Source organism: Neolamprologus brichardi, chromosome 14, assembly GCF_056152115.1.
Source record: "Neolamprologus brichardi isolate AB-2024 chromosome 14, ASM5615211v1, whole genome shotgun sequence".
Taxonomy (NCBI): Eukaryota; Metazoa; Chordata; class Actinopteri; order Cichliformes; family Cichlidae; genus Neolamprologus; species Neolamprologus brichardi.
The window spans coordinates 13,427,299-13,454,158 of NC_142117.1; the positions used below are offsets into that span (position 1 = coordinate 13,427,299).

The 26,860-nt window shown below is 41.8% G+C and overlaps 1 protein-coding gene across 1 annotated transcript in view; it reads left to right on the forward strand.

Annotated features, from left to right (window-relative positions):
• The window catches only part of dner (delta/notch-like EGF repeat containing), a 76,683-nt gene that overhangs the window by 24,115 nt on the left and 25,708 nt on the right, over positions 1-26,860 (forward strand). The window contains exons 2-6 of the mRNA XM_087850864.1: positions 13,697-14,041; positions 14,140-14,237; positions 20,268-20,431; positions 23,335-23,483; positions 24,300-24,453. Of these exons, the coding sequence (XP_087706990.1) occupies positions 13,697-14,041; positions 14,140-14,237; positions 20,268-20,431; positions 23,335-23,483; positions 24,300-24,453 (910 nt within the window). The remainder of the gene's footprint in view (positions 1-13,696; positions 14,042-14,139; positions 14,238-20,267; positions 20,432-23,334; positions 23,484-24,299; positions 24,454-26,860) is intronic.

Genomic DNA, 26,860 nt, shown 5'->3' on the forward strand with positions numbered 1-26,860 from the left:
GATATGATTTTAGAAACTGTGAGCCTATTGTGCGAGGACTGCACAATCCAGGGTGCCATTATTTTTGTTTTTTTTTACTCAGTGAACATCCATTGCGTCCATGCATGTTTCTCTCCTCCTGTTAGAGATGGCACTTCATCAATAAGCGTGCTAATTAAGATGCATCACATGGCTCAGCCTGATATACACAGATATAGCCAGAATATAAAACAAGAAAAAAAAAATCAGTTTCAGGCCCTTGAATGCCTCCCATAGATGGAGTAATGTCTATTTTGAGCACTGAAGGGCTTTAGTGGTATCAACAAACAGCTGTGAGTGAATGAGTGTAATTTATCTTTCTTGTGCTACACTCCCCCAGGCTTTACTGTGAATAGTAATATTGTTTGGGTTTTTTTTTCGGAGGCTGTACAGGATGTTTGTTTGTAACATGATTGTGTCCCCTAATGGATTTTGATCTCGTCATCACACGGGGCCGATGACCTAAGTGTACAGCAGCTATGATCAGGGGTTAATGTGGGCCGGAAAGACGTTCCTGCCCTTCGATTAATCAGCAGTTAAATCTGATATATTATTGTTGATCCTGGCGTTGCTTCCAGTGACGCCGTATTAGGTTTTTGATTCATACCTAATAGGAAAATAATGCCATCTCGCAGTCCGGTAACATCCAGTTTACCTCCCCTTTTTCTTCCTTTCTTTCCTTTTTTCCTTCTCATCCCTTTGATGCGTTCACAGAGTGATATCGATACAGATGTGGCTGCGGTATATAGGTATTGAATCCATATTTAACTGGTTACTGGATTATATTTGTGTGAAACATGGTGTTATATGTATATTAATTTTGTGTTATTCAACATTTCTAAATAGCTCTTTTCCTCACACTGCAGCATTACACCTGATCTTATTGTCCTCCCACCTGCCAAATCCCACTTTATCTCCTGGCTGTAATCAATATTCTCATATGAACAGTGCCTCATATGATTACAAACTCTACAACTTTAAACTGAATACTGAAACCACTAAGACCGTTTCTGCTGGACAGAAACAGTTTATTTCACATGTCAAAATCTTTCTCTTTATTGTTGAGTTCAAATTTCATTGGTCCTTGAGGGAAATATATGGAGATAGGTGCTGTTTCCACTGCAAATTGAGAATCCAGTCCTAAATAGCAGTAAGGAAGCTACTGGTAAACAAATAAATAAACAAACAAACACATAAATAAATATAAGTAAAAATTAAAAAATTGTTTTGCATTGTATGACTGAAATGATTTACTTGAGGAATCTTTACTTAAGGGTTAGCAACATATGTGATAGGGAAATCACATTTTGGGAGGGGCTTTTGCCACCCAGTGCCCTCCCTCTGGATGCACCCCTGACTTTGAGGTCAGGGGTGAAGACATTAACAGTGGAAGTGAATGATTCAGGATTACAGGGTCTGACTGCATCTAACTGCGATAGATGAAGAGTGGATCACCTCATATGTGGGCGGAGCTTTACAATTCATACACATTCATCTCCTTTGTCAGGCACAGTGGAAACAGAAGCAACAGGTGGAGACAAAAGCAGAGCTACAGAGAAAGAATTTTGTAGAGTTTTGTGTTGTACAGTTATCCAACTCAAAATGAACCATAAAATAATGGTTTTGAAACACCCGAGGACAGTGACACAAGCTGTAAAAAACTCTGACATATCATCATCTTATTGAATTGTTATGACAGCCATTCTAAGAACCGCTTTCCCTAAAAATGAACTACATCTTACTGCTTTCATAGTAATTAAGAGAGCCAGTAGCAGCCAGTTGATGCTAAGCACCTGATCATCAATAATTGTGTGCAGCTCTGTAAAAACAGAGGTTTTGGTAGTTTGCAGGTTAACACACAAGAAGAAAGACATCAGAAATTGGGACACTTGATTGCACAGCTTAAGTTCACAAAGTTTTACCTGAACAAAGCACAGAAAGACTTCTGGATCACTAACCTTTAGACGGATGATACTAAAGTGGAGATGTTTGGGCTTAACACACACCACTACATTTGGAGAAGATACATCATGCAACAGGACAATGATCTCCAGCACAGCAGGAAGAATCAAGGTGCTGCTATGGCCCGGTCAATGTTTAGACCTCAACTCAACTAAAGTGCTTTGGCAGGACCCTGAGAGAGCTCTGCATAAACCTCAATGCACTGAAGCAATGTTGCACAGGACAGACAGACACATTGATATTAGAGTGACACAGAAAACAATAATTTCAAGTTTTTGCTGCTAAAAGTGGTTCTACAAGCTAACGAATCCTGTTTTTCACAGGACTGTACGTAATCTGCAACATTAGTAACTACCAGGTGTGCTGACTTGTGGAAAAAATAGATAACATACCTCTGACATATGTGTATCTCATATATTACTGTACCTTTAACTTCTCTCATACAGTAAAAGCTGAAGCTGCCCATGGTGTCAGTGAGATCACCACCTGTTCCTGCTTTAGCTCTGTCTGAGGCTCTTCAATCATCCCACAGATAGCAGAGCTGACAGCTGACATTTTTAATTTCAGTTTAACTTCATAGCTAAAATGACTCATGAGATAAAAGCTTGTCGGAACAAGCAGGCAAACACAGCACCCTCTTGGAAGTGCATGCAAATGAAGATGAATACTCTTTCTGACCAAAGAGAGGGAGGTGCTGGAGCTGAAGGTTTTTACCGCTGGAGCTCTGAAGCTCACACGGACTGCAAGAAGCACATATGGGTATTGATTAGGCTGTGTTTGGGAGCAGATGAACAGCCTTCATTTGCAGCTAAGCTCTCGTTCTCTTCCCAGACGATAATTTGATTCATGTTGTTGTTGTTTTTTATGCTGCTTTGCATCTTAAGCCAACACAAAGTTCCTGAATTAGGTCACTGATATATTTTCTTTGGCGCTGCAGGTCTTCTTTTTCTAGTATGGAAACATCCGACCAGTCACCCCCCCCCCCCCCCCCCCCCCCCCCCCCCCCCCTCTGTTCAAGACTGTCGCAGGAAGGGAAAAAAGTCTCCAGGTGTGAATCTGAAAAGTGTCTGTGCTGACAGCAGAAGTGATGAGGCTGGATCATGAGGGGGTTTCATGCTGGGTGGTTTTCTGACTGATGGGTGTAATAAATCATAACAGCAATAAAGTCTGCCTGGAATACTGACAGGAAATCGCTGAACTCCTAAGGCAGAAGCTCAAAACAGCGCATTATAGCGTCTTTGAATATTGTTAAATTGATATTGTTGACAGGGCGGGACAAGGGTGGCGGAGTGATTACTTTTTCATTTGGAAAAGTGGCGAATAAATTTGTCATTTCTTCCGAAAAATAATCTCACTCGTCAACTTTTCGGTATCCTCTTACTCTAGTCAGACAGAGCAGCGCCGGACACTTGACAGCTTGTCAGTGCATAACATGACTTATATACAAAGACACACTTATTAAAGACTAACACTGACACTGAAGAGGAGATAGCTGGGGTTTCACCTGACCTGATCAGTTTATGAACTGCGGGAAGAATCCAATTTGTTTGGCATGCCAGCATGGCATGATGTGAGGTGAACATTGTTATGTTAAACAGTGAGGTAGTCTTAAAGGAAATGATTTACTCTCATATTTGAATTTGTGACAGTGTAAAACTGAAGAACTGAATCCTCGGAGAAAACTGACACATTACATCATTTAACACGAAGTATGTAGTGTGCAAATCTCTATGTACATACTGATATTAATCTTTAATTGGGGTGTCGAAATTGAGAGCAAACAAAACAACTGCTGTATAATGCCCTCCGCTATCTTAGTTTAATTGGTCACATGACTGCATCACATGACTAACATGCATCATCGTTTTAGAAAAGTCTCCGTTTCGCTGTCCACACTGCGACGCAAAAGCACCGTTTTCAAATGTATGCGTTTTCGAGAGTGTTTTCAAAACGCTGCGTTTTCCATGAGTGAAAATGCTGTCTCAGTGTGGACAAAAGGCCAAAACGGAGAGAAAACAATGTGTGAAAACGTGTGGACGTAGCCTTAGCTAGGGAAAAAAGTACACTCTCTTTGAGGGTGAGGGGTTGCTGGAGGTTGCTTGGTGTTGATAAGTGAACCTGGTCGTGCAGAGGTGTAAGGTACTGCACTGAAAATCTCCTTACAATCCGGTCTCTAAGTCTGATGTCATTGGCCGTTTATGGGTCCAAACTCTTCTTCAGTTCCCAAACTCAAACAAACACTGCGGCATCACTGCGAGTTACAGTTCTTTCATCTTTAATAAAATGATCAGTGTGGCTGCTCTACCAGGTGTAACAATTAAGTTTAACATTCAGGAATCCATGAAAACATAATTTGTGAAGTTTAACGGAGTTAAAAGGGAGCAGGGAGTTAGCTCACTAGTTTCCATCTAAAGATGTTATGGCTGACTGACTGAGGGATTTCTGAAAATTCAAAATGTACAGCTTTGCTATCAGTTATAATAGCAGACATAAATGAAGACAGAAAACTAAACAGTAGTAACATTTGTAGGGTTACTGAAGTTGGGCTAGCTGGTGTATCAAAGTGTTTCGTGGTGGCTAGCTACACAGCTATGGTTAGCATAATATAAACACATTAGCAAAATGAGGCTGGAGGATGAACGCTAACTTTTTTCCACTCGATAAAAGTTAAAGTGAGGTTTCCCAATGGTTAGGGACAAATGTAATCACATGGCAGGATGCTGTAAACGGACCAAACTTAAGTCAGGAGAACAACTGAGATAATCCATCTACAATACGAGGTTAGTCATTAATATATTGCTGCATGGGCTGTGGTTACATTGCAAGGTTTTAAAAACTGAGCTTTAAAACGTGCTGCCGAATAGTGGTAATAAAAGCCCAGAGAGGCCGACAGCGACACTGACTTTTTTAGGGGCTTGTTCAGATTAAATAGAACAATATACAAAGCATTAAAACATGTTAAAAACACAACAGCCTTAATAAATGCAGAGTAGTTTGGATCCAGAAGCAAGGTTCATACGTCATCACTTAACAACCAGATTGTTTTGGTTGCTAACAGGTTTTCACGGTTTCCCATAGTTTGCATGGAGGACCCCAACTTGTCTGCATACAACTGCTCCCCAGGTGGTAGTGAAACTGAAAAGTGTGATGCAAACAGGAAACAGAGAACGTTCACCTTCAAAGTTAAAGTTGCGCTTCTAAAACATGTTGGTAAGGCAAAACCTTTACTTTGATAGCAAACGTTATTAAATCTTTTCAAGTTTCATGAGTGTTGGGGAATTCGCTGACGAGTACTTAAAAAACAAGTCTGTGTCTGCCATGCAAACTACAGCAAGCTCTGGCAATGCACTAGTAACCAAAGCAATCACAGTGGGGGCTTTGGTGCAGCACCCGGTTGTTTGCAGTTGATATCATGCAGTTATGTCCAACAATCACCAGCCAACCAGTCAGGGAATACAAATTTTTCTTAGCTGCAAGATGTTGTCAAGTCCTTAGCAACCAGTTTCTAGGCATGCGTGACTGAGGCATCAGTTTGCATTGTTAAAATTCAGCAGGAATTACAATTACAGGCACCTGAGTCAAACTCTTAATCTTAAACTTAAGCTGGATTCTGTCTTTACAACTCTACAAAACACGTGTCTAGTTTAAGCCTTTTCATCTTCATCATTCAGTCTCTTTATCAGAGATATTTTGCTTTGTGATTTCACACAGTGAGACTAGATTTTCATACAACTAGAACATTTTATCTTCCTCTTTAGCTTTTAAAGTAAAGCAGAGGATTTACTGTGCTTAGTCATATTAGCATTTTACCACAGTGTGCTTGTTTCATGGATATCTAGCCTCACATTGCCTTCATATCACCAGCAGAGTTTATTTAGCAAATATCACGGCACCATTTTTATATTTCTTTTCAGGTTTTTACCAAATATAGACTTAAAAACAAGGCAAACATGTTATTCACAGGATTAGAAATTAACACCAGCTAAAGGCCCAGATCCTAAAATATACAGTGTAGCTGTGACTCATCGAGTCTTTCACTTTTTCGACAGTTTCTCTGCAGCATTTCCATCAGTTTATTGTGTTACAAAATGGGCGAGTGAGTAGACTTTCTTCCAGAGATGTGGATCCTCTTGCTAACGTGGCCTGTTATAATAAAAATCACCACTTTTCTGCCAAGGACAGGAGAATTTAATGCAGTTTTGCGTCATGAGAGAAATAGCTAAAAAGACTCAAACCGAGCTTAAACATTTGAATTGTCTGCAAGACCCCACATGCTTCCTTTTCATATATTCTGATTAGGAGGTTCGTTCTTTCTCGTCTATCTTTTATTAGAAGACTCCTTCTTGTGTCCAAGCCATTATCCTGAGAGGTATTCAGTATGGGCTCAAGAAGTCCTGTGTCTTCATAACATATTTGTCTGAACTGCTTTCCTGCTCCCTCGTTTCTCGGTTTGCTTATTTTATTTTATGCCTCATTTGGTCTGTTTTTGCTTCTCAGCTATATTCCCTCAGTCACTTGGCTCATAAAGCAGGAGTTCACCGAAGAAGACATTTCGAGGCTTTCTGTCTGGACAGCGGATCCAAAGCATCCAAGCCAGAAGAGTCGTGTGAAGTGAATTTTTCACTTGATTAGGCCGATTCAGCGTGTATTGGCTTCATGGATTTCAGCCTTTTTTGTGCCGTGTGTACTGCGTACATTGAAAAACACTTTGGGCCCAAACCTCAGAAGAGAAGACTTCAGAAAGTACCGCAGGGAGAAATGGGTCCATTGAGGGATGATTTCCAAGTATTATTTTGTCACTATCATGAATTAAATATTTTGTTTTAGCTGACTTGCGGGTGCTCATTATGCACCGCACATTTCATATAAAAATGACTGCTGGCTACATGAAAGTTTAATTTGGTTCATCCAGCTAATTGCTGTGTGATTGATTATATAATTACAGACTGTTTGTTGGCTGTTGCAGTCACAAAGCTCTGGTTTTAATTCCCCGAACTGCGGTGATGCCGTGTGTTTCACAGCTGTCCGTCTGCAGCGTATAGTGCCGTAAAAGCTCTGTCTGCGTTTGCGGTGCTAAGTACACGGCCTGAATGTTGCAGGGTTGTATTTTCTCCTCAGCCTCATATTCCCTGATATTTGTACTGCTCCTCTGAGACTACACAATGCAGAGAGAGCGAGCGAGAGCCAAAGACACTCTAGTTTTCTCTCTGTAGCCTTAAATTCAGCTAACAGCAAATGCTCGACAAATAACGCGCCCGGTCTCGGAAAGAAGATGGATCTAGTTCAGGTGCATCAATTTTTAACTTTATCGCTCATTAGTAAAACATTAAATGAGAAGAATCGTGCAGACACATCATGCCGTCATCTCTGCTGATATTCCTTCAGATCAGATTGCAGCGAGAACAAATGTATCCAACGAGATCCTGATTCTGCTATTTGTGAACAAATGTTTTCATGAGAGAGAGAGAGCTGAAGAGAAACTGGATCTATTCTCCCTCTACGGAGGCCACGGGAGGCTGCTGACACCCTGACTGAGGGTTGTAAAATGGTGATAAACAGTCCAGGTGAGGAACTAAGTGGATTATAAGATGGATCATCTCTCTGCAGCATGATGGGACACTCTGGGCAAAAGAACCGATGAAGCACACTTACAGTACTGCCAAAAAACAAACACACAAAAATCTATCTATCTATCTATCTATCTGGCGCAGCACTGAGGCGCTTCTGTGTTACTATCTTACATTACAAATAAGGTACGGAAGTCTACATAAATGAAACTTATTTCCTTTTTGTGATAAGTGGTTCACTTGCTCCGTTGGTTGATAATATTCTTCACATACGCGTTTCAGTCGTCCTTTTCGGTGTGATTTGCGGAACAAAGTGAACCCTTAAAGTGAACCCCTGCAGTATTGTCATCACCAGCCACTCGAATGAGTCACACTTAAAGAACAAGTGGCCGATAATAATGGTGAAATGGAGCACTCGGTCAGTTGTTGGCATTACAATTGGAGGCTCACATTAACTTGTCGAACTCTGTTTAGTTAAATTACATTTTTGAACTTAAACCCTTGAAAAGAGTGATTAAAACCACGAGGAAGCACAAATATTCCCCTCAAACCTGAATGAGATTAATAGTCTACTAAAATTCTGCTTCACATTATAAACTCGTCAGACACTTTATTAGGTACACCTTGCTAGTACCAGGTTGGATCCCCCTTTTATCTTCAGAGCTGCCTTCATTTTTTTGTGCCATAGATTCAAAAAGGTGCTGGAAACTTTGGTCAATGCTGACATGATAACATCACACCTGCTTCACCTTCCACCACATCCTAAAGATGGTGACCGTTGGGGTCATTTGAGTACACTGCAGTCACGGTCACGTTCAAGAAACCAGTTTGTAACACAATGTTCAGTTCAGCCTCTATGTTGCTACACTGACTTGAAGGATTACGTACTACTCGGTTATTGCACAAAATAATATGTTAAAATCCTGAAAGCTTTGCACTTTTCGTCCAAAACCACTTTGCAGCATCACTTGTAATAGAGTAGCTGTTGAGTTATTATGCTTGATTCTTCCTTATTGCATCACCTTTTCAAATAACACCTGTTGCCCTTAAACACGGCAAGCTGCAAAACAACTCAGCGACCCAGCTCGGCCCCCTGGTTAGAGCGAAATAACAAAAGCTTTGGAACATTTATTAATCTGTGTTGAGTCTTTTCATACTCTCTGAGGTCAGAAGGTACAGTAGCTTCATATTGTGCAACTTCTTGCTCAAGTGCACTTCTGCCGTTCACTCTGAGCTTCTTAAAAACCCGAAATGTTCGAGAACCCATTTCACAGCCTTTACAGTTCATTTTTCATGGCAAGTAGCATCAATATTGTCAATATACACTACGCTGACTTCTACATTCTTTACACTGAGAGTTACCAAATGTTACTTCCTGAGGATGTTTCACAGCCCACACAAAGCCAATAAAGAGTACAATGAATATAGACATCGGCTTTAACAAACATGCAGTTTCATGTCTTCCTAACAGCTACAGCTCACTGACGCAGCTCGTCAAGTCATCGCAGCATCAACGTTTGCTTCCTGGTCAGGGTGTCAGAAGAAGCCGTTAGCAATGTAACACTCCCTCGTCACACCTCTGTTAATTATCATGTTAAGTTGTGGCGATACACAGATGAACTGCCACTGTAAAGCATGCAGACAGACCGTGCATACTTCCCAGGTTTAGTTAACTACTTGTGTCAGCTTCTGCGAATACTGATGCATCACAGCAGTGACATGCTTACTCTTAAATAAAACTTTTGCTCACTTTCCTCATGCTTTTACTTTCTTTCACCTCTTTGAATCTCCAATTAAACAATAATGTTCAGAAATATATAATGTATGTATGTACATGTAAATGTGTCCCCCCCACCACGGTTGGAACAACATGCATTACATTCCAAAAGTATTCACTCGTCTGCGTTCACACGCATATGAACTTGAGTGACAGCCCATTCTTAATACAGATATAACAGCTTCAACTCTTCTTGGAAGGCTTTCCACGAGGTTCGGTGTGTTTATGGGAATTTTTGACCATTATTCCAGAAGCATATTTATGAGGTCAGACACTAATGTTGGATCAGAAGGTCTGGCTCACAGTATCCACTCTAATTCATCCCAAAGGTGTTCAGGTTGAGGTCAGGACTCTGTGCAGGCCAGTCAAGTTCTTCCACACCAAACTCCCTCATCCATGTTTTTATGGACTTTGCTATGTGCACTGGTGTGTGCAGTCTCGTTGGAACAGGAAGGGACCATCCCCAAAGTGTTCCCACAAAATTGAGGAGCTGAAATCGTCCAAAATGTCTTGTTATGCTGAAACATTAAGAGTTCCTTCTACTGGAACTAAGAGGCCAAGCCAAACTCCAGAAAAACAACCCCTCACCATAATCCCCCCTTCACCAAACCTTATAGTTGGCACAGTGCAGTCAGACAAGTACTGTTCTCCTGGCAACCACCATACCCAGGCTCGTCCGTCAGACTGCCAGACGGAGAGGCGTGATTCATCACATCTCCACAGCTCTAGAGTCCACTGGTGGTGTGCTTTATACCACCGCATCTGACATCTGATTTTATACTCCTGTGGCCATCAACGTGATTGAAACACGTGAACTCAGTGATTTGGATGACTGAGTAAAAAATGTTGGCAACGTAGTGTGTCTTCATGTGTGTGTGTGGCATGTCTTTAAAAACAGACTCATCCAGCACCTCCACCAGGTTAAATTGTGGCTGTCAGTGCTTAAGTATTGTGGTTGTTTCCCTCCATCCAGCTGTATTGATCTTTTCTCCTCAGGGCGGCTATCTCAAATTAGCAAATAGATCACAGCACCTTGAGAAGCAATTCATTTGGCCTCGGAGGATCTCTTTGTACTGTGTGTTGGAGCATGTGGGGATATAGATAAAGGAGCTAATGTGGGTTATTATCAGCTGCTTAGAAGAAATTGATTCACATGGTTAGCCAGACCCCAGGCATATGAGCGGTCTGGTGCAGCAGAACAATCAGAAAAATGATGCAGGAAGACACGTAAAACACGAATAGCTAATACACCAAGCATGTCAGGACATCATGATCAATCTGATATAATTCTGCAAACCTGTTTTCAGTTAATGCAGCTGATAAGAGTGATACTGGGCAGAACTGTGCCCACAGGGTCACCAGCATCTACGTACTGAAGTGATAAGAGTTACTGCACACACCTCCCCTGTCCTGGTAAAAGATCTGATCAGGCAGATAGGTGGTCTGTTTGAAATGCTTGTGAATCTATTCCAAGGCTAACTTACACGTGACAAAAACAGACTAAGGACATTTTTATTGAATTACTCAACTGCAGCTCTACACCTGTACAGCTTCCATAGGAATTAAGAGTGTAAGCAGCAGCCAGGTGCTGCTGATCAAATGCACTTGAGTAAATGATCATCAGCAAGTGTGAGCACCTCCATGAAAGCAGATGTTCTGGCGGTGTGCAGGTCTGGAGCGTTCAGGTGTGTGTAAACACAATGCTAAGAAGGAAAAGCATCAGCAACATGCTCAAAGCAGCAACTGTTACCTCCCTTTAACAGTCTGGGAAGGGTTATAAGTCCATCATTCTACCATGAGAAACATCATTTGTCAATGTGGAAGCCATAGATGTCCCAGGAGTGGACATCTGGGTAAATTCACCCTAACAACAGACTGTAAAATGCTCAGAGACTGCAAAAACCCAAGAGCTACATGTCAGACTCTACAGGCCACAATTAGCTAATTAAATGTTAAAGTTCTGACAGCACAATTTTAAAAAGACTTAATCAGTATAACTTATTTGGAAAGGTTTAGACTTAGATTTTCAAAATTGGATTTGAAGAACCACAAGACTTCTGAAAGACTATCTTTTGGACGGATGACATAAAACTGGAGATGTCTGGTTATAATGCACGGGGACACATCTGGTGAAGTCCAAAGACCATCATACCAACTGTTCAGCACGGCGTTGGAGGCGTGGTGATTTGGTCTTGTTTTGAGATCCTTGCAGCAATTGAGACTACTATGAACTCTTCTGTATACCAAAATATTCTAGAGTCAAATGCAAGGCCATCCGTCTGCTTGGCCTAAAGCTTGGCTTAAATTGGGTCATGCGATAGGACAATGATCCCAAGCACTGCCGCAAATCTACAACAAAATGGCAGAATAGCAAAAGAATCAAGGTGTTGTAATGGTCCAAAGTCCAGACCTCAATCGAAATGCTGTGGAAAAACTTAATGAACTGAAGCAATATTGTAAAGAAAAATGGGCCAAAATTCCTGCACAATGGTGTGACAGACGAATACAGTAATACAGAAAATGATAACTGCAAGTTATTGATTCTACGAGGTACTGAATCCTAAGTGTGTTTAGTTTCTCTTCTTTGAAAAACTAAGAACATCCAAATATTGTCTTTTTGTAAGTGAATGAACAGTTTTGGAACTTTTGTTTTCCAGATGATCTACTCAGCATCAGAAATTTTCAGAGAAAAATGACCAAATCTCCACAGCTGAGGAGCTGGAGGCCTTCACTGCAATATTTCTGTAGATTATTATCAATCAAAAAAACATTGAATAAATTCTGTTGGCGCTAACGCAGTCGTACAAATGTAGGCAAACATCTAAACCTGACAGTTTTTTAAAGAAAGTTCAAACACGAACTTAACTTTATAAAGATAATAATGTTCACTTTGATCAACCCTGTCAGAGAAGCATTGCTATAACTATCTCTATACTGAGGGTTTAGCTCGAGGTGCTTCATGCTACTAGAATACTAGAAGACGAGGCAGCGCAGGATTGTATCACCTCTACTTTCAGCCTTGGAAAGTCTTCACAATAAAGCGACAGGGATTTTTTTTGTCATGCAGATTTTACCTCATTGGGTCTGGTCCTGTTGTGCTGTGCTTGAGCACATTTCGTGCAGCCTGGATGGAGACATTTAGGATGGAGGGGGGAAAAAAAAATCAGGAGTGACACACGAAAAAGGTCATGAGCCGGACTCTAATGCTTCCTGCAATAAGGCAGCATTGCTGTTCTCTAAAGGTTGATAAACTCAATCCCCGGTGCCATCTGAGTGCAGATAAGAGCAGCAGACTGTGCAACCACTGCTGAGCAGCTCGCTGGGACTGCTGGGACTCTCTGAGCTTCGGAGCAGGGAAAGTTTGATAGAAGCATTGCTTGTAAAAACCTGAGAGAGATTAGCACTAATGAGCTGTGACTTGCTTGCGGAGAGAGTGGACTGTTAATGATGCCTTGTTGTTCTGCTGCTTCTCACACATACTTAATGCTCACATCTTCATGCACTGACGGTTTTTGGGTTTTTTTTTTTGGTGTGAGCATCATTCCCCTGCCTCTGTTCACCCTGACTTTCTGTTTTCAGCTGCCTTTAATAAAACTGCATCTACATTCATTCATATTAGACAGCTGGAGTCACAGATACCTGAGGATGTTGCAGGGAAATTGCTTTAAAAAAGAAAAAGAGGCAGCGGGATTAGAGAAGGCTCTGAAAGCCAAACACAGTGTGAGACAGCGAGCTTCATAAACGCGGCTTTGTCCCTTTTCACCTTCAACATCCACGCCTCAGTGTTTTCTCCAAATATGATCAATTATTGATGGGGGAAACCAGCATGAAGGAGGCTGTCAGGGTGCATTTTTCTCTTTGCTGCATGATGAGGGGGAAACCGTATTTTGGGACAAAGTGTAAGTGGGTCCATGCTGTGAGAGTGGAAGAATAAAATTATATATGCATAAGAAGGGATGGAAGAAATGCCGTCCCTCGACAATTTACCGGAAACAAAGAGTCCAAAATTTAATAAAAGGTAAAAGCAGAGATGAGGATATAAACAGGGAAGCTGAGTCAGAGAGCAATAAAAGAAGACGCTGAGCACCGAGGGAAAGGGAAATGATGAGTGCGAGCTTGGACTACTTATAAAATGTCTTGTCCTCCACATCGTTCAAGGGCCCGCTCCGAGAGCCCATTAAAACAGAAGCTGACTACTCTGTTGACATTTTGTGATTTGGATGTAAAAAATGATGTAGAGGCAAAAAAAAGAAAAAAACGAAAGGTGCTCAGGCAGTTGCAAAAGGACAGCAGTGAGAAGCATCTGAGTGTTTTTCGTTCTGTTTCTTCCTCTTGATGTTTTGTCGGTTATTTATTTTCTCCATTATCTCAGTTTTTCACAGACCCCTGTGCCAGCAGCCCCTGTCTCCATGGAAACTGCAGCCAGCGCAACGGCAGCGAGGAGGGGGAGCAGGCCTACACCTGCGAGTGCGCCGAGGGCTACGAGGGGGAGAGGTGCGATCAGATCCTGCTGGACCTGCCGGCCGCAGACTGGGACCCCGCCACCCCCTCCGCTCCTGAGCTGGCCACCCCGGTCGCCTCCACGACCACAGCCGCCACTCAGCCGCCACAACCGACCACCGTCCCCACCACCACAACGCCGCCTCCTCCCACCCTGCAGCCATGGCAACCCAAACCTGGGCAGAGGTTGCTGGTAGTGCCGTGGGAGGCAGACAGGGTGAGATAACCTCTACAGTAAATTTAAGCTGCTGTAGAGCTTAAATTTAAAAAAAGTACAAAGATTTCACGCTGTGTGGCGATGCGTGTGTGTTTCAGGTGACCGAGGGTCTGCACTGTGTGAGTCCTGAGCTTTGTGAGCTGACATCAGGAACTCTGACTCTGTCTCTGGAGGTGCCTGAAGAGACGGCTGTAAAGTAAGAGTACCATCAAGTACCTTTTATAACTCACTGCCGTCCCCTTTGAGCAAGCTCTGATTAACCAGAACCACAGCCCGCAGGGCAGGCTCTACCTGTGGGGCCTTATTTATTCATCTCGCTCTGTTTCCGCTGTATCTGTCTGGTTTCTTTAAACTACTCGAGAGATGCCGTTTGCTCAGCAGACAGAATGACAGCTTAATTAAATTTTCCCAATAGAGATTCAGAGACCAAATAAATCTGCTTGGGAATATGAACCCGGAACATGTTTGTGTACATGAGAGCTTCTATAAATTCAATAAACGCACACATTCATCCAACTGAAATAAAATAGATAGCAAAAAGACAGTTTGACACCAGCATTGTGTTTTAATCATGTGTTGTTGCTGCTAAATTACTCCAAACTAATATTAACACAGGGACTACGGTTTCTTTTCACTCTGCCATTTCGGTAAACCAGATTTTAAAGGGCTTTGAGGTTAGCCCTTTAAAGTCTGAGCTGTAAAATAATTGCCAGAAAATTCAGATTTTTTTGAAAATGGAGTGTTTATTGAACCTTCTGCCTTTTTTTCATACCTTGGTTCATGTGATGAGTGGGTATAAGTGGTTCAAAACCCTGTTAAGGGATTACCACTAGGGTTTAAATACCTGGGACTCTCCATCTTTCAGTTTTAGAGGTGACGAAACTTCTCGGATAAGATGAGAAACGTCTTCCTGAAACTTAAAGAAGTCCAGTGCTTTCTTTCCAAGCTCATTAGACTCCCATAACATGGACAACTGAGAACCTACACAGACGAAATAGCGCCGAGTTTTCAACTAATCGTGAAGACACTGCTTCTGTCTGCTCAGCTGTGGCATGCACTACACTGCATGTGATACACACATGAGAGTACGAGAGTGTTGCGAACACTGGAGCTGGAGATGCTCTGCTCGACAAACCATGTGATGACATAATTTCAGAGTTCCCTAAGGATAGTCTTTTGCTTTTTATGCTGTGAAAAAAGTCTGTTTCATATCAGTGCTCTATCTGTGATAGGCCACTGTCAGCCAATAATATTGACAAATGTCTCAGACATGCTCTGATGGAAACACCTGTTTGTGTGCAGTGCTTTGGAATTATTAGTCTTCTTCGATCCGTCCATCGTGGGGGAGGGCTTCAGCATATCCCAGCTATCACAGGCTGTGTAGACCCTGGACAGGTGATCAAAGTATTTTTGTAGTGGTGCTATAATGGAAAAAAAAAACTCCTGATAAAGGGGTTTGAGCTGTATTCACACCATGTGTATCCTAAATCAGCTATTTTCCTGCCCTCATAATTCAGAGTGCTTGCTTAGCAGTCTAGTTGTAGCAGCAGCAATTTTTATTTATTTTTCTGATACTTACAACTCTTTCATTTACAACCAGGAAAATTTCCCATCTCAGCTTTTGTAATTACCGCGTGAACAACATGACATGAACTTGTGGCATTAGCTCAGTGATGTGGAAATGCCCTCAGGAGAGGGTGTTGTGGGGAAAACTTTCACCTACATGTGGCCAGCGATTGCTTTTCAGCTCTGTGTTATGGGAGCACACAAACACCAGAATCGAGCTTAAAAAACCATCTCAGCAAAATTAGCTCAGCTCTTTGGCTCCTAATCAGCAAGAGGAACAACAAAGCACGCTGTCCAGTATATCGGGTGCATAATTATCATCAAGATACATTAAAATAGATTCTGCTTTGTGCAGCCTTTCATGTGCATACTTGCATGCAGAAACTTTCCTTGGAAACAGAACACAGCTCAAAGATTTTTAAGCTAATTGCCTCCCACTTGAATCCCCTCGTGACTCGGCTCTTGCACGTAAGACTTTGGCGTTACGTGACTGAAAGCTCACAAACTCGCAAACTTTCTTCCTCTTGCTCAGTAAATAAGGGTCAGTGAATTATGCTGAAGGAATGGTCAAGGTGAATGCTGGGCGTCCTTCATGTAGAACCTCCTTACATATTGCAGGCACGACTCGGGCCCCTCATCACGACCGCAGACCGAGAGCTGCGAGTTAATCAACTGCTGCTGCTTTGTTTTCATACTGTATAATTGCACATGACATCTGAACGCACGCCCAGATGCAGGCAGTGAAGGGCACTCTTACAAACCTGACGCACCGCACTTAGGAATGAAGCAGCAATTCAAAAGTGGCATCGATTTAGAGATGCTGATAGTATGATGATGAAGCTTCAGATCCCAGAGAGGCCGGAGAGAGTAGCTGTCATGTCTCTAAACAGACGTACGTATGCTGAACCTGAGTATCACTCGCAAGACTATGAACTCTTTTAATGCAAGAGCTTTGAATTAATAATAATCACTCTAGGTCACAATTATTCACTGGCCACGAAAAATGAGACAAATGCCAACATGAAGTCGAACAAAGCCTTACACACTCCCAACACGCATGAGTGTAGAGCATTCAAATGCAGGACTAGCTGTCAGATATCACCCGGTACATTTTCATTTGAAGATCCCCGGATATCTCGGCTCCTCATGTTGCGCCTCAGGCTGAAGCGAAGGAAAAGTCATTTCAGCTACAAGCAGCCCGTCCACCATCTTATTACTGCAGTCACTGCTCGTAGCTTCACCTCCAGACTCAGCCCCCCTCTTTGCCGCAGCGCTGTGGGACAGCCATCGTATTGATTCATCCAACCTGCCCTCGCTCCTCAGCTCAAACCTACAATATATCCTTATGGACCACAAAGTGTGCCCGGCAGATTTCTTTTTAAAAGCAAAATTGGCTCACTTAAGTAGTTCTGTCCTCTTTTGAATAATAAATTTAGTGCTGTGTAAAAGTCTTAGTCTTTAGTGATGTTTAAAAGTAGTTTTCCAGGTTTTCTGAAGGTCCTTCTTTGGGCATTGTACGGTGGCCCTGAGAGGCCAAACAGACAGCAACTTAAGAAAACACCAGCAATAAGAAAGCACACAAAACACAACAGAAACAGGAAAAAAGAAAACAGAAATAGGAAAAAACAGATCTCTAAAAGCACAAGGGAAGTGTTTCTGGGGAGACAATAACCCGACGGACCAGTTGCAGGAACCAAAATATGCTAAGAATTTTGCTGGGAGACGCTTAAAAGAAGTGGAGGATCTATCGTTTTTGTGAGGAAAGAAAAGATGAGATGTAAGTGTATTAGCCTAACTATTAGCCTAAAAATCTGTCATCAGTATTATATGAGTCATGATAAAACACGCCTACCATGTTTGGGTTCCTGCAACTGGTCCGTCGAGTTATTGTCTCCCCAGAAACATTTCCCTTTTTTTTTTTGTTGTTGAACTATTTCTGTTTTCGTTTTTTCTATTTCCGTTTTGTTTTGTATGCTTTGGCAGCATTTTTCTTATTGCTGGTGTAGAATTGGCTGCTTTTTTACTAGATTTCAGTCCACTTTATGTACCTGACCGTTTTCAGAGGAGTGTTAAGCCACTTAAAACTCACTTATGAATCATTCAAGCCCCAAAAGGCACCTAATTCGAGGTATATCTTGTGTCTACAAAGAACCAGTTTTTAATTGTGTCTTTAAGTGCTTTGTTACTAGCAGCCTGTCACAAAACACGCAGCAAAAAATGCCAAATACAGCATAGTTTGACAGGCATAAGATAAAATATTTGCACCGGTAAGGTGAGAGTTGTTAGCTGGATACCTGGCATAGTATGGCGTCTATCCTTAAGAAATCTGAGGAAACTAGAGAGTGGAAGACAAAAGAAAAGGTATCTACAGCAGGTGAACAGAATGTGAAAGTCATGTCCTTAAGACAGGAAAAAATTCAGCAAAGCGACCAACAAGACCCGAGAGATGCATCTGAGCCTTCAGTTGATCATCTACTGTTCACTGAAGCCTCATCAGAAATGGTCTCAGTGGAATATTGGCTGTCAAGAAGTTATTCTTAAGGAAGGGAAACAGGGAGAAAAGACTGACGCATGCCAAATTACACAAGAACTGGACTGAAAATTAGTGACAAGAAGTCTGATGGAGCGACGAATCCAAATGAGCAATCATAAGGATGTATGGAGGAGATCAGGAGACAGGTACAGCAGTGAGTGTCTGCAACCATCTGTCAGTTTCAGCCTGTGGTGTTGTGGATCTTGTCAAAATGATGGAAATACAGAATAAACACAGAAAAGTAGCATCACTTGCAGCAATTTCTCTTTTTCTTCATAACAATGATCCCAGACATGCTGCCAAAGCACACCTGGATAGAAAAACACTGAATGAAACACTGCGTGTCATGGATTGGTCTCCCCAGAGCCCGGACATCAACATTAGTGAAGCAGTGTGGGGTCATCTTGACAGAGAACAGAACAAAAGGCAGAAACATCCAAAGAAGAGCTTTGAATGTCCTTCAGGAAGCCTGGAGAACTATTCCTGAAGACTACTTCAAGACATTATAAGGAAGTTGGACTAAGAGAGTTCAGACTGGTTATTAAATATTGAGCTGATTAGAATTGTATAAACTCTGTTTATGCCTCATATACTGTATTGCCAAGTACACTTACACATGTTATAATAAGTCCCTGCACCTATTTCCCATGACGGGCTGGCTCAGTACGTTTACACAGCACTACAAATATCAGTCTTTAATTCTGAATAATTTATTACCATTTTATATTTTTTCACGCCAGCAAAGTTGACTCTGATTTTTTTATGTTTTAGTAATGAATCAAACAGCTTGTTACTAACACTCGTGTGTGCTTATTTGTCAAGCCAGGCACATCCCATATCTGTCATTTTTTATCCTAATTTCTCTGTAAATCTGTTTCATTTGTGGCTGAGTGTATGAAAAGCACACAGAGGTAATAATAATAATTACTGCTCCTATAAGTAACAAGCGTTCATTAGAACAGATACGTGACGGCGGGAGCTGATGCATAATCAGATTGATTTTTGTTTTTGTTAATATTGGATGGATTAGGTGTGGGAGTGGGGTTAGAGGGCTTCTCAATTGCATTTAAACAAGAGGAGGCTCATTGAAGCTGCTGCCTCTCACAACCCCCAGTGACAGATTTCACTCTGCTCTGCGTGGTGATCCAGCTCAGCTCAGCTCGGCTTGGCTCTGCTCTTTACTGTCTCTTCAGCAAGCAGCTGGTGGAGCTCGGCGTCTCTGGCAGGAAACATGGCGCGCATTGTTCTTCTCGCTCTGCCCAGAGGGATTAGATCATCCTGCTGGCAGCACGATCCCCAGAACAGTAGGCCTCCAGATACGGGATTTACCCTCATGGTTGGCTGTGGCTTTGGTAGCAGAGAGAGATGGACTGAGCTCTGTAAATAATACTTTGTCTCATCGATATCATTTGGGTTGCTGATCTTGGCCTCTGCATAGACATTAATTTGGAATTGCTCAATAGTAGGTTTGTTTAAATAAAAGACAAAAGAGATCATTTTGGTGTCACTGGTATTTTTATGTGACTCATGTTTGAATTATGTGGTCTGCAGAGACCTCCGTGTCCCCGGGGGTCTATTTAATGGCTCAGTGTGAATGATGGATGCCAGCAACACTGGCTGTATTTCACAACTCTATTCACAAGATTCACAGTGTTTCCACAAGAAGCATCAACCTCTCTGGCAGTCATTACTCACAGACCTGACTATGATCCCAGCTTGGACTCACCAACAGGAGGACAGTACTTTAATCATCGGGTACGCCGCACAAAATGTCCTTCGGTACAAAAACTGACTGACTGTTGAGCTGCTGTCGACCATGACGTGTGCACACGGGATGATATTTCACCAAACTTCTTCTTTTGAATAAAATAACCATTAGCAGAAGCAGGCAGCTTCACATAGAAGATTCATTCATGTGTCTAATATTTCAAGCTGACATGCTGACATTTTAAAAAGGTTCATGGCTGGCAAGATGGATTAAGCCCTCACTTGGTATACAGTAGCAAAAGCGTGCACTACGTGGATTGTGTTTGAGCACTGAGTCTTGAATTTTCTTGTGCGACCTATGATTTACACACTGAAGGCTGTAAGCGTTCGTCACGAGCTTCCTGTCTCTGCTCCAAACAGGGTCGTGGTGAATGCCAGTGGAGCTCCCGTGCTGTGGCGAGTGAACGAAGAAGGTTTCCTCCGTTCGTCCATTTTGAACGGCACCACCATGTGGTTCCTGCAGGCCCCGGATGGACTGGTGGTGCCAGACCACTTGCTTCCCCTGGGACAGAACTACTTCCTGAGTAAGCCTCCGGTGTCTTGGTACTTTTTAATAATGCCTTTTGGGAAATATTAGTATGCAAACACAGGAAACTACAATAGTGGACATGTGCCAAACATCAGCATGTTAGCATTTAGCTCTTTGAGGCAACCAGCCCTGAGCTGTATTTCTGGACACAGAAGCCAAGAATCTGGATTTGTCTTTACTTAAAGGCATCAAAATTAAACAGCCTTGAGAAGAACAGAGGATTTACTTTGTTATGAATAATTTCTTTTAAAAAGCTGGTAAATCCGGACGTTTGGCTCATAGATTGTATAGAAAATATAGGCATACAGTGCTTAACAAATTTATTCGACCAGCTGCCATAAAATCAAGAAAACACTTTTTTAAAATTGAAAATTATGTTTTTTATTTTTTTAAGCAAATACTAAACTGAATTCATGTTTTCATATCCAAATTTGAGCAGAAACACTGCAAATGAATTAGGCGCAACACTCGACCACTAAAAATAAATGTTCAGGAACGCAAGTAAACGGATGCAGTTTGGCATCTTAATCAAAAATAATAACGCACTTGTACTATTTTTCTGCTTTTTTTGGTAAAAACATTTATAGATATTATAGATTAAACAGCTTGTGCTTATTGGCGGATTAACCATAAAAAAACATAACAAACAAGAGCTCAACTCCCCCTGAAGGACAGGGCCTATATCAAATCTGTGATGTCAGCATTGGTAATATAAAAATCTTGTAGCGAATTAATTAATGTCAAAATATAAAGTTAAAGAGCTCAATGCCCCCCTAGTGACTAATATATTGGTTCAAAGTTCGGAGATGATCCAATAGAAACTAAGATTCTTTCCTAATTCGTGTGACTCTGACCCTTGACCCATAACCTTGAAGCACTACATACTAAAACTGCCTATTTTATTAACTTTGCCGATATGATTGCAGCAAAATTAGTTGAAATCTTTAGCTTCTATAGGCTGTAAAGATTTTAAGATTTGAGTGTGTTGTACAGCGGTCTCCGTGCCCTGTCATATGATACATTAGTTGATATGGTTTCTGGAATTTTGTTTTCAAGGTCAACTTTGACCTTGCTGCCTGAGAATGAAGGCCAAGGTCAAATGTTTAGCCCACCTAGGTACTCGTGTCCCCCAAGGCTTGGTGTATTGTTGTGAAGTTTGAGGATGATCTATAAAAAAATTGTGGGAAATATAAATAGATAGTCCCTCGATGACTCCAAACCAGCCATAACTTTATTAAAACTAGATACATATTTACAGAGAATCTGGTTTTTTTTAAATTATTTAATGTGTATGGCAGTTCATCCAACAACCACAGAAAAGCTGAATTTGAAACATTGTCAAGAAGCTCCAAATAGATCATTTACAGCCGAGCCAAAAACATCAGAGGATTAATGAATTTAAATAAGTTGTAATTGCGGCGTTTATTCTTCAGTGTCATCGGGGGAAAATAACATAACATTTGCATATGTGAGTCAGAATGTTTTATTTGCATACCGAACAGACATTTATGCTGATATTCCATCTGTGTTTTAATACCGAGCTTCACACGGGCAGTTTTTGAGTATTCACAGAGTGGTGCCAAAAAACGATGGTGTGAGCTGCAGCGGGTGCCGCCGGGGGTTAATTGGAGCCTCGCTCCTTTGACTGAAGGGCTGGCTGACCCCTGCGTGTGCTCTACATACCTGATGCTGTTTTGCTACTCTTCCCGGCTGCTGACCTTGACACGTCTGGTAACTCGGTGGCAGCTTCACCGGAGAGAGACGGAGGGAGGGAGAAAGAGAAGGACACGGTGGCGGCGGCAATGACACTGGGGAGTTAAATCAGAGAGAAGAGAGGATGAGGAAGGATGGAAGAAGGAGAAAGAAGAGTTAGATAAGGAGGGAGCAAGGGAGGAAAGGAGACAACAAAGAAAGGGATTAGAGGAAAGGATAAAGGGGCGTGAAGGAGGCGTGAATGAAGGACAATTTGTGGGAGAAGGATGAAGACGCAGGCGGTATCGCATTTATTGAATAAAAATGCTTGCAACAAAACCAAACTCACATCTACGCAGGATTTTAAGCGTGCTGCATGTTTCCCTGCAACATGCAGGGGAAAGGAGGAAAGACACAGGCACCCATCTACACATGGGATGGAAACGCCATGATGTTTGTGGCCATGTGCTTTCCTCGCAGTTTAAAAGCGCAATGACTGTGCAGGTCCGACTTTCAGTGTCATTGTGCTGACGATGATTCGGTCGGGGATGACGGAGGAACACGCGTCGTTTTATCAGGGCTCCGATTGGCCGAGGAGCTTGCATCATCGCTGTCGTCACCGGTGTTGCTCCAAAAGAATGGCAGGTGATATCCACTACGAAGCTATTTTTATCCAAGTGCCCGTGAAGCTGTCAGCTTTGATTGAACCTATAATACGAGATGTTCTACATTTATAGATCCAGAGATGGGGAGAGACAAAGACAGAGAGGCACAGTCTCTATTTTGGTCACTGTAATGAACTGAATCCATCAATTCTTTTATTACCACTTAAGTTTTATGCAGTTTTGGGGCAGCGGTGTGTACTTTTCCTAAAGCATTGTTAAATGAAAGCTGTGTGCGGCTGCTGCAGGCCGATGTTTGATGATTCACTCAACATGCTAAAAGGCTAAAAATACAGCTGAGCGCTAGGCGAGAAAAGAGAAGGGTTTGCCAAGAATTCATCCTCTGGGGACCAGGAATCCTTTTAAAAACTCTCCAAAAGGTGTTGCGATATTTATAAATGAAGAGCCGTGTCTGAAAATAGAAAAAGAAAGTACATCTTCAGACTGCTGTATGGTTAAAAACTCCACCACCGAGTCCAATTATCCATCACATATTACTGCACTTGTTGTATACATGAGCAGATTACACACTCTCTTGTGGCAGGTGTGATTCGCGTTGGCGCTCCCACGGCCCCGGAGGTCACGCTCCGTCTCAACCTGACGGTGAAGGCCAGCAGCTGTGTGGAGCCCGGCAGCAGCTTCAGTGACCCTCAGTGCTCCGGAAAAGGCAAATGCATCACCCAACCCTCTGAGGTGAGAACTCCGGGAAATAAAAGCTGAAAACATAGAAACGTTTCTTTTCTTCACCCGAGAACACGTTTCAGTGCTCGCTGATACAAGAAGCTACTTTCAGCAGTCAGTATGTGACTAAAATGAAGAGTCCTTGCTTTAATTCAAAGGGTTTTACAAATTAAAGCCTTTTTTATGCACAGCCCTCCAGTAGGTTCACGTTTTATGGGACAAACTAGCATAAATTAGTGAAATAAAAAAAGGTAGCACCGCTGAATGGGCACGCTCATTGCTTTAGTTTTAGCAATCTCTTTATTGCTTTCTAACATCTAAAACATGCAACTTCCATAAAAGCTGAATTCCCATTATCATCATCATCAGAGATGCATTATTGCGCTCTGTTTTGATCACTGATCACAAATTTAATAGCTGGAAGAACAAACACTGCGGTGCTATTTTTAATTTATGCTGGCCTGTTTTAATTATCCGTTGCTCATAGTTAAAAATGGATCCACTGAGCCCCAACTTTCACGTACCGAACCAAAAAAGATGTAGCGGTTGGTTGTGCCTCTTAAGTGTGAATGAAAGTGTAGAGAGGGAGGTGTTGGAGAGGTCATCTCACCGTGTCTGGTTTTGTGCCGTTTCTTCTGTTTTCCCTTGTTAGCTGAGAAAACCAAACTGTGTCACCGCTGCTCATAATTGCATTGTTGTGTCGCTGAATTATTTCCCAATCTGCGATCTCATTATTACTGTTTCACAAGTTTTTCTCCCTCCCGCCGTTTCGCCGTTAGGGATCCCTGATTTGACACAGGAAATCTGTGTGCGTTCGCTTTTTTGCAGAGCACCTTCTTCTGCGAGTGCGAAGACGGCTACACCGGGATTTTTTGTGAGGAATATGACGCCTGCCACCACCGACCTTGTCGCAACAACGGCACCTGCACTGACATCAGGCAGGGGGGTGAAGGACGCAACTTCACGTGCACCTGTCAACCAGGTGTGTGTGTTGAACTTGTTCTCATTCCAGAGCGTCAGATATTGCTGCTCCTGTAGTGCCTGCTGTGGTATTATTAGTTACAGAGTCATTTTAAGAAGAGTGAAAAAGCCTGAGTTAGGAGTGGTGGCAGTGGATGACATCATACTTTTACCAGCTTGGAGGCGGATGCTTGTGCTCGTGATTTTCACTCACTGAGTTGTTCACCAAAACTGACTTTGTAAGGTTAAGAAAAGATTGTGTTTTAGGTTAAAACTCACAGCATTAACTCTTTTGTGTGTGGCCTATCACACTATCAGTGTTTTTATGTCATATCGTGTGGTTTTAATTTCAGTGCTATTTTTGAGATAGACTGTTTGAACATCTCAATTCAGGTTTATTTATATAGTGCCAAATTACAACACCATTTGTCTCAAGGTGCTTTATATTGTAGTGTCAAGATACAGTATTCTGAAGAAAGCTCAAACAATGAGCAACACTAAAGTAAAGATGTTGGTAAGGAAGAACTCCCCGAAAAGAGAAAAAGGAGAAAATAGAGAGATGGGACAAAAGGGAGGGAGAAGGTAAAATGAATGATCTGTTCAAATGGTACATAAAGGTGGTAAATGGAAAGAAGTGCTCAGTGCATCACATGAAGTCCTGCATCATTCTGAGCCTATAGCAGCATACCAAGAGGGTTCAGGGTCACCTGATCCAGCACTAACTATAAGCTTTATCAAACAGGAAAGTTTTAAGGATAATTTTAGAGAGGGTGTCTGTCTCCCGAATCCAAACTGGGAACTGGTGCTACAAAATACCCGTCTCCCATTCTACTTATAGAAACTCTACACAACAGTCTGAGAGTGCAGTGCTTTATTTGGACAATATGGCACTATGAAAATCTGTAAGATATAATAGGGCCAGAATATTCAAGATCTTGTATGTGAGGAGAAGGATTTTAAATTCAATTCTGGATTTTGCAGGGAGTCAATTAAGACTCTCTCTTTTTAGACCCTGTCAGGACTCTTGCTGCAGCATTTTGCATTAACTGAAGGCAGTGGCGTGTCTAGAAAATTTTTGTTGGGGGGGCCAGGTAGGGGCACAGATTTGGAGAAGGGTGGCAGATGTAATTGGCAGATAATGTTTAAAAAAAATTCTACCAACCGTTAACCATAATTCAATAACCCTATAAACCTAATAACCGAATGCGCTTTTTAACTCTTATTAGAATGAGATTTTAACCACTACAGTGCAAAGTTTTTAGATACTGCGTTGATAAAGTACAAGAGATACAATCAGTGCTTTGTCAGTGTTTACTCAGCATTCAAGGACAGCAATATTTGCATAGTATTTTTACTGACATATAGTGCACATATGTTTTGGGCAAAAACATTTTTGAATATTAAAATACGAACATTTGTAACAAACAATTGACAAATTAGCCAATGTAAAACTTTATCTGCCTATTAAAAAAAGAAAATAATCTTCTCACAAACTGGTGTTTGATTTTGAAACAGGAAAAAAGTGGGAAAACAACTGAAAAGACTAACATTTGAATAAAACCTGAAAGCAAGTAAATACTTTCTATGCTGCCTTATGGTAAACTTTGGTAATATTGATAAAGAACAACACTGGCTGATGATGAAATACAGTCAGCTGGCATGGTAACACTGCCAGTATTAACCTGCAGGGCTGGACTGGGACAGAAAATCGGGCATTTTGACTAGAGACCGGCCCACCAGGTATTAAAGCCATAAAGCCTTTGAATGAAAACAAACGCTGTTGTGACAGTGATGTACACTGTCTTGTTGGTATATGTATGATTTCTATACATTTTACGTCAGATAAAAACTTTGGTTGTAAGATTTAGATAGTTATTTAATAAAAGCTAGATATTTTAAATGAGAATAAGAAAGAAAAGTATTTCTTTGTGCCCACCTCTTCCTGTTAATGCCCTACCTGGCCCCCTGGCAAAACTTTCCTAGACCCGCCCCTGCAGTTACCAGCTGTCAGCTGCTTAGAAAAGGATGCTGGTGTTATTTGTCTCTCAGAAACAGTTCATAACTTCTCTTCAACTTATTCATGTGACCTAAAAGGTAAACCTGTTTCTCCATCACCTGTTCAGCTCTGATGATCCAGTAAGGACATCTCCTGGTTTCATCTTCATGTTTCCCTCTCACCACATATCCATTACCAGCAGCTTTTACAGCTGTGGCTCCAGCAAACATCAGCTGATACTAGAAATTAATATTAAATAAATTCTAACAACAGTTGATCAAGCTTAAACGTGCTGCTGTTGTTTAGCTCGACATCTGGCGGTTTCTTCTTTCTGGCGCAAAGTGGGCGATAAACAAACAAGAGAGAAAAGCCGATCAGCTGATCATTGATCAGTTTCACGATTGAAGTAGCAACGGGAGAGGCAGGGGGAGAG